Consider the following 9,025-nt stretch of genomic DNA (forward strand, 5'->3'; position numbering starts at 1 on the left):
CTATTGATGAATTATTAATTTTAATTTTGAGTTTTCTGATATGAAACAATGAGTACTTAACAGGAAAAAAAAATCACAAAAAAGTTTTTAATATTGAGTGTTTATAAAAAAAAAAGCATCAAAATTTTTCAATATTGACTGGTTTTTGGTATATAAAGTCTTAAAAATGAAGGTCCGAAATAAATTCCCAGGGCTGGGGATGTGGCTCACTGGTAGAGCTCTTGCCTCGCATGCACAAGGCCCTGGGTTTGATCCCCCTACCACAAAAACAAACAGAATGTATATTTCACTTCAATAAAAGTTTGCTAAAAAATTCTGAAGAAAAAAGAACAAAATTCTCTACAGGCGTGGTACAGCACACCTGAAATCCCAACACTTGGGAGGCTGAGGCAGGAGGATCATTCTGAGTTGGAGGCCAGCCTGGGCTACACAGTGAGACCCTATCTCAAAGAAAAGAAGGAAGGAAGGAAGGAAGGAAGGAAGGGAGAAAGGAAGAAGGAAGGAAGGAGAAAGGAAGGAAGGAAGGAAAGGGGAAAGAAAGAAGAAAGAAATTTTCATAGGAACTACAATGAAAATACCAGTAGTACTCCACCAAAAGAAAATCTTTACTTCAATTATCACATCTAACACAGTCTGCACAAGTGACAACAGCACGCTCCATACACACGCATTGCTTACACTGACAGTACATGTCTTTTGCTTTCCTGTCCTGTCTGTAGTTCATACTTGACGTCTCAGTGGTTTTGCTGTTTTGTCAGGAGGTTCTTATTATATTTTACAGTGTGTAGTTAACAGGAACATAAAATATCGATAAAGTAGTAAATTCTTAATATGTATCATGCATTTAGAATAGACATTAACATTTTCACATCAGCTGGGTACTTGCTTACAAAACCTGAAAGATAACATCGGAAATAAATTCCTATATGAATTACAATAAAAATAGCAATAGAACTCTACCATAAAAATAAGCTTTGCTGGGGCTGGGGATTTAGCTCAGCAGCAAAGCGCCTGCCTGGCAAGCGCAAGGTCGTGAGTTCGGTTCCCGGTACCGGAGAAAAACCAAAAAAAAAAATAAATAAGCTTTGCTTCAACTGTCACACCCAAGGCAGTTTTCATACATGACAATTGCATGTTCCATGCACATATCCCACTTACACTGACAGCACTTGTGCGCAGCTTTCCTTTCCTATGTGGCAGTCTCGTCACCTCTCTTCTCTTCCTGTTTGTCAGGAGCTTCCTACTGTATTGTACAACATGCACTTAGCAGAGAAATAAGATGTCAGTGAAATAATATATCAAATATGTACTGAGAGCTTAGAATAGACAGCAACATTCTCACATCAGCTTTCACATGCTTACAAAACCTAAAAGATAACATCAAAAATAAACGCCTATGTGAACTACAGTGTAAACACGAAGTGCACCACAGAAACAAGCTTTGCTTCAACTGTCACACCCAAGGCAGTCTTCACACAGGACAGCTGCGTGCTCCACGCACAAGCATCGCTTGCACCGACAGCGCACATGTTTTGTTTTCTGTATTCCTCATAGGGCACAGTTGACATCTTCTTTGTTTTCTTGTTGTCACAGCTCTCTGTGATGCTGCGCCTGCCTGTCCGCCTGTCAGCTCACCAGTGTGCGCCACAACTCTTTGCATGGTTCTCAGGGCAGGAACACTTGGCTTTTCTCTTTTGTAAGTGATCTCTTATGAGCTCCAGTCCCAATCCTCTAAGAAAATTTCTCTGTGATATTTAGCACTTGTTATTTTCTTTGTAAACTATCAAACTATTCATGCCACACAGGTTCAGGATTGAGTAAAACACAACCACTGGCCAATGCTTTGTGTTTCAGGTGACGTCACAGTTGTTGCACAACTCGGCAACAATATCTACTCCACCTTGGGTTTTGCTATTGAAAGTTTTCTTCTCAGGCTTCCGTTCTGTTGAGGTTTCCCTATCAATACTTTCATCATGGTGCACCTTGGACATCAGCAGTACCATTTTGTTTTCTTTGCCATATACGAGGTCCCAATGTTATCTTCTGAAATTCAAAGATTGTACTATACAGTTTTCTGTTTTGAAATTGCAACACTCACTTGGAATTTCTGCTTTGTCCTGTGTACAGTTCCTAAGTTAGTCAACTTGTGCTCTGTTACCAAATGTAATCAACTGGAAACCAATAAAGCAACTGTCAAATGTCACATTCCAATTAGTCTGGCAGATGGGAGCAACAAGTCTGTTCAAACTCAGTTTTTACTGTATGAATAAGGACCAGATGGCTGAGTTCCAGGATAAATGTGTACATTGAAAGCATAGTAAGTCTTTGCATTTACAAAGGTGTAAATTTTTATGCCATGTTTTAACTCATCACTTTCCCATAAGTCTTTTACATTCTTGCCATCACCATGAGAAATCTAGGCTAAGTGCAGCAGACCTACGAATTTTTCAGTTCTGCTAGTGAGGTGTCATAATACATTTTTTAATATGGCACTGGTGCATAAAGAACATTTACTTGCATTTCAGCCTTTGTGTATTTTACAGTATCTTATAGCATTTCATCTGCTACAATTTCCAGCACTGAATGGCAGTGTTGGCATTCTGTCCAATACCTTTCACTCCTGCCAAGACCTTCAGACCTCATTCTAACATTGGATTCTCCTGTTTGTGGCCATTTCACATTTCAACTAGTCAAATATGCACTCACATTGCTGTCTTCTTCATCATCTGAATCAATCATTTCTGTGTCTGTATCAGTCTATTCTTGCTCCATTTCACTGTCACAGGAACGTCAAAGTCATCATCATCATTACTATCATCATCATCCACCCACACCACTCTTCTGTTATGAAAACATGTATTTTACCATAACGGATCATCTTCAGCATCCATGCACGAGTAATCTGATGATTCACTTTTGACCTCCAAAACTTGCAAATCTGATTCTTCATGTGTCGCTGTACTGAATTGGGCTACTTCTACCAGAAAAATCAAAAGAAAACTTTTCTTTAACAACTCCTGGAGTGGTGTGGGTCTACTGTACCCTCTCTGATGCTTGAGTAAACATGCACAAAACCAGTTACCTGGAGCAGAAAGGTGGGTCCAAATCCCACGTTGACACTTTTGCACACATTCACACCCCTTGCCATTCAAGTGGGCAAACACATAGATTGCTTCCTGTACCCCTCAGGAAATGGTACTGAGATGCCCAGATGGCTACTCTAACTCTGAAGTACAAATTTACATAGAAAAGTAAGGGATGGGTCCACTAGACCCAGGCTTATGCCCCGAGGAAGCAACCAGGGTTCTTCCTGGCGACAGACTCTAGGACTTCACACAAGAGAGTCTCTGCTGTGGCTCCGAAGGTGGACGGGCCACATGGCAAAACCAGGCAGCACCAGAGCTGAGATTGGCCCTGGCTCACAGCCAGCAAGGAAGGAGAAACGCAGCCCTAAGACCACAAGGAGCTGTGTTCTGCCAGCAAGTGCAAGAGCCCAGAAGCACACGATTCCCGAGCCAAGCCTTGGAGGAGGTGGCAACCACCAACACCTGGGTTTCACGCCACTAAGCCCCAGCCCGGCTGAAGCAGGCCGGCCATGCTGGTTGCGGCCACTATACTTGTGGTAACTGGATATGAGGCAGTGGGAAACCAGCATAAGCCCTCCTCTTGCAATTCTACAGTGGCTCCCCACCAATGTGACCCCATGCCAACCCCTGTGGTGGCAGTGTGCCTGCATGGGACCTGTCCCACAGCCTCTCTGCCTTCTCCCAGGCTACCCAAGGGGCCTCCGTGCCCACACCCGGGCCCACCCATGCCCCTCCTCTCCTGGGCCACGGTCACCACCTCCCCAGTCCTCACAGTACCTCCTACCCCCTTTGCTTTATGTGCTCCATCACCTGTATTACCACCAACACACGCACTTTATCTAGTGAGTGCATCTCCCATCTGCCTCTGTACCAAAACACGAGCTCTTCAAGGACAGGGGTCTTTGTTTCACTCCCAAGTGAAGCCAAGCACCTAGACCAGTGATACAGCCCGCTGCAGCACGGAGCTGTAGGTTCACCACCCCTGACCTAGACTCATGCCTTGGCATACGAAAAATGTTCAGTACATTGTTTAACTATGATGAGAAACATATTTATGGACCTCGCATAATGCTTGGTACCCCATCGCTCAGGGCCTGAATTACTATGGCTGGGATTTACAGCCAAAAGAAAACAAAGGCCAGCAGAGCCTGGGGAGGCAGCGGACCCTTAGCAAGCCAGCTGCTCCAGAGCAACAACCCACATTCTCCATGGCCTCAGGGCATCCAGCAGCCTCCACATGGGCCCCCACAGGCAGCTATCATCTCTGAACACAATAGACAACTGCAACCCGGAGCCCCAGGCTCGGGGAAGAGTCTCAGACAAGTCCCCAAAGACCTCCCCGCGCGGAACCAGGGCTCAGGACGAGATGAGCTGCGTAAGCGAGTGGCTGGCAATGGTGCAGGTGTGCTCCGATCGTTAAGACTGAGCTGGTGAAAACTCAGCTGGAGTAAGAGTCACAACTGGGCAAAGTAAATCCTTGGGCTGGGAATTGAAACGGGGCCAGAGGCTGCAGGGCAACAGTACGCCAGGAAACACTTGGGTGAAACAGGACATCCCCTGGGATGCAGACACTCTAGTCTGAGCCCTGGTACCTCCCCCAGGTCCTCGCACTCCAGCTCGGAGGCACCGTGCTGACCACGCTGACCTCCCTCCACTGCAGCATGACGGCCGACACCGCAGCCAGCAGGCCCCGACACGAGGCGTTCCTCACCTCTTCACCTGCTCGTCCATGGGGACTTCAGCGCCGCTCTCTGGCCCTCTTCCGATCCTGGCCCCTCCGCTATCATGTTTGGCCTCTTCTCAGAGGCCTGGCTCTCATCATCCTGGGCCCAAGCCTGCCTTGCTGCTAGGTTCAAGTCTCTGTTCACCCTCGTCCGCTGCAGAGGACTGACACAGGGCCTGGGGCTCGCCTCACCCTGTGTACCTTTACCCTCCCTGCCTCTGGGGTGGCAGACAAGGACACTGAGGCCTAGCACCAGCGAGTCCCAGCTGGCCTGAGACCACAGGCAGCACCCAGCAATCAGGAGGAGGTCACCCAGCACTCCTTCCCGTAACACACAGGGCTCGGACCCCAGTGGCAGCTCAGGTGCACACAGGTGTCTTCTGTGCGGCTCTACAGTGAGGTCCAGGTCACCAGGGCCACCAGTGTCACACCTCACTTCACTGGTGTGAAGCCCACGGCAGCAGGAAAGGAGAGCTGGGAGATCTGAGGACAAGAACAGACACTGCTCTCACGTCTCGGCACATGTCCTCCCTTAGTCCCAGCACCCCTCAGCTGAGCTCAGTCCTGCCTGGCAGACCAGGCCCAGTGGGAGCCCCACGTTGCAGGCACAGAGCAAGTCCAGACTGAAGCTTCTCTAACCCTCTGCGGCTCCAGGATCAAAGCCCACCAGCTCAGCACACAGCGTCACCTACTGTGACTCATGTATCATCATGTTCCACCTGAGCCCAAAGGAACATTCATGTGGCTCTCAATAACAATGTCACAGCCATCAGAACAAGGTCCGGGGGACAGGCACCCAGGAATAAAGCAGAAGAGATGAGGCAGGATTCTGAAAAACAGCCGTAGAGAGGTTTGAGAAACTGCCTAACTGGTGGGGTTCCCTTTTGCAGGGAAGAGGGTCCAACAGACGCCTCACCGGGGCCTGGTCACAGGAGACAAAGGGGCAAGGCACAGCCAGGGTTGTCCCACGCCACCAACAGGAATAGCTAAAGCCATCCATGGGTTGGCTCAGCCCCCCACATCAACCTGTGAATCGCTCCCAGAAGAAGGGCGGCCCGCTCCCCGGTGGGGGCACTGAGGCGTGAAGCAAGGTGAGGATGGTGATGGGCGAGGGGAGCATAAACAACGACACAACCAGCGCTCTGTGCTGGGCCCCTGTTAATGCCACTTTACGGAGAGAAGCTGACTCAGAGAACTGAAGTAACTTGTCCAAGGTCACACAGCTAGAGTGTGGGTGCAGGTCTGCTGAATTCCCAAGCCAAATTCCACGGTGCAAATTCCCAGCCACCCCAGCTCCCACCAGGGTTCCACAGGTACTAAGAATCCTGTGAAGTGAAAATCTCTCTCAGTCTCTTCCCCGAGATTCTGAAGTTCAGGAAGAGCCGAGGACCCACACAGGCCCTGGTGGTGCTCATAAACAGGCCCAGGCCTCTGACCCCAGCAATCTGGGAGGCTGAGGCAGGAGTATAGCAAGTTTGATCCTAGCCTAGGTGGCCAAGCAATGTAGTAAGACCCTGCCTCAAAAAAAGAAAAGGGGGCGGGCCTGGGTTTAACCCCAAGGGATGTGAAATAGATAAATAGATACATAAAACGAGGGAGAGCTGAGAACACTCACTCAAGCACAAGGGAGAGCTCAGCCGCCCAGCACCACCTGGACAGCAACGGTGAGCCCCAGAGTTCTGGGCTCTCTCCAGTGGAGGTGAATCCAAGCTCCTGACTTCTGGGACTGGGGGCTCTGCTCTCAGCACCTCAGAAACAAAGGTGCCCCAAACCACAGGACAGCACTGCACACTGCCCACAGTCTTGGGCACAGCTGAAGGGACCCCTCGGTGACCCAACCAGCACATCACGCCACGTCCTGCCATGGGTCCAGCATGGGCTTTGCGAGCGTGCACAGGAGGCACCAAGGGAGTGGCAGAAATGCCACCCTCTATCAAGCCTGGGGCCCAGAGGCCCGAGGGTGCTTCGGACCAGACCGCCACTCTGTACCCACTCACCAAGTGCTCAGGTCCTTGCGTACTGACCTCACCATATGGGTGACCGAGCGTCCCTGTATGACTGGCTGACAGCCCACCCTCTCAACCCCAGGCAGGACGCCGTCACCAGAGATCATTCCTGTCCCCTCGAGACCTGTTGAGAGCAGGGACTTGGACAGACACTCACTGGACAAAAGCTCGAGAGCATGGGTAAGCAGCAGAAACCAAAGCAACAGTCTCCACAGGGTGAGAGCGGACACAGAGGGGCCTGGCAGGCAACAGGGCACCGGGGAAGGGCGGGAACGTGTGTGGCTGGCAACAGGGACAGCTCACACTTAACAGCACAAGGAGCGCAACTGGGGTACTAGACGCTCGAGCCCCAGGCTCTAGGGAACAGTGACGGAAAAGTCACTGCTGCCCCACCCCCATCAGCACCCTCTGCTTGGTCACAAACTCTGAAGTCACCGGTGTAAGGGCCCTCCCTTCAGGGCCAGGGTGACAGCACAGGACACCTGTGGGAACCCAGCAGTCACAACAACCCGGAGAAGAGAGGTGACAAGGACTGAGCAAAGGAGCTGAGGCCACAGCAGCCAGGGCAGGCAGGGAGGAGTGCAGGGCTGGGTCCTGCAGACCCGCCCCACAGGACTCGGGGCTGTGGAGGGCACGGTGACCAGCACGACACAGCCCGACCCCAACAAGGAGGAGCGCACAGCACTCGGTCCAGACACGCAATGCCAGGGCACTGCCGGGGGGACAGAGATGGCTTTACCTCGTAAAGAAGTTACTCAGGGGGCCCAGCAGCTTCAGTCTCCGCCCTTCCTCGGGGTCATCGGCACAGCCCGGCTGGTGCGAGTCACTGGTTTCCTTGATGGAACTTAGCGTGACATCAGTAAACTGCGGGTCATCATCATTCTCCAGGGTCACGATGGCACTGGAGCTGCTCGTGACCATGAGGTCCAAGATGTCCTCATTGCTGACAGACAGCGTGGTGGACAGCTCTGTGCCGAGACTGGAGACACTGCAGACGGAGACGTCATCACTGCGGCTCAGGGCCTTGGAGGTGGGGCTGTAGAGCTTAACCGAGTCGTAGCCCGTGCGGGGGAAGGTGGAGGACTTCCGCACAGCCTGCTCCCGCTCTGCGCCACTGGGCCCGGGAGGTGCGCAGGAGGGCAGCGGGCATGCGCTCTGGAAGGCCCGCTCGGAGGCGATCTCGGACTCCGACTGCTTCCTCTTCACGTGCACCACGCTGCAGGGCACAGGCTCGGGGTTGCCGATCTCCAGGGTCGGGATCCCTGAGTCCACCGACTGCAGGCTCTCCCGGTCTTCCAAAGGCCCGACTTTCAAGTTGGGCCTGTACTCAGGTGCTGAGAGAGGTCTGGGGGCCTTGCCGTTCTCGTGGCGCAGGCTCTGCAGGGAGTTTCCTGGCCGGCTGTCCAGAACGCCCATCAAGGCCACGCCATTTGTGGAGGAGGAAAGGTTTCCATCAGTCATCTTGGTCCCAGAAGAAACTAGAGAAACATGGACAGGAGTTGGAGAAGGTGGATATAAAAGCCCAGGGGCCAGGGATGTAGCTCAGTGGCACACAGCCTGCCTGGCAGGTGTGAGGTCCTGAGTCCCACTCCCGGTACCAAATAAGAAATAAAAGTAAAAGCCCAAGATGTAACAACTACTTTGAAGATAACAACATGCTAACAATCATGGTTGATTTCCTATCATTTTGTTTTGAAATTATGTATTGTTTGGGGGTTTTTTTGTTATTTTTTTTTCTCTTTAAAATTTAAAAAAAAAAAAAAAAAAGCCCAAGATGCCCGCACTCAACACACGGCTCGGGTGATCAGCGAGCCTTCTGAGGAGAATGGGGAACACCCCACAGAGTCCTCACACCCATGCCTGACTGCAGACCAGAGCCAGCGTTCACACACGCCACCATGAGGTGAAGCAGCAGGGAGAGAACCAGGCAAAGGCTCTGCCCAAGGCAAATGGTGCTCTGCCCCACCGTCATTGTCACCCCGCTGCTCACGGCTCTGATGCCCGGCACAGCCTTGGGAGCACCAGGACTGGACCAGACAGAGGGCTTTCTGGAGGACCTGTCCTTTTTGGAGAGTGGTGGAGCTATAATCTGGTCTGGAACGTCCCCGAAGGCCACCTGACAAAAGATCAGTCTTCAGCCGGTAGCTCTTTAGGAGGAAGGGACTGCCATGCCCTTCCTGTCTCTGCTTTCCAGGCGCCCCAGGATGGGC

The 9,025-nt window shown here is 51.4% G+C and overlaps 1 protein-coding gene across 1 annotated transcript in view; it reads right to left on the minus strand.

The window, feature by feature from the left end:
• Tbc1d14 (TBC1 domain family, member 14) overlaps window positions 1–8,293 on the minus strand; it is a gene marked incomplete at its 5' end in the record, with an annotated part of 67,866 nt that extends 59,573 nt beyond the window's left edge. The window contains 1 exon segment of the mRNA XM_013506762.1: window positions 7,555–8,293. Coding sequence (XP_013362216.1) covers window positions 7,555–8,276 — 722 coding nt within the window.
• Between the last annotated feature and the right edge of the window lie 732 nt (window positions 8,294–9,025).

This window comes from Chinchilla lanigera, unplaced genomic scaffold (assembly GCF_000276665.1).
Source record: "Chinchilla lanigera isolate Chin_1 unplaced genomic scaffold, ChiLan1.0 scaffold00113, whole genome shotgun sequence".
NCBI lineage: Eukaryota > Metazoa > Chordata > Mammalia > Rodentia > Chinchillidae > Chinchilla > Chinchilla lanigera.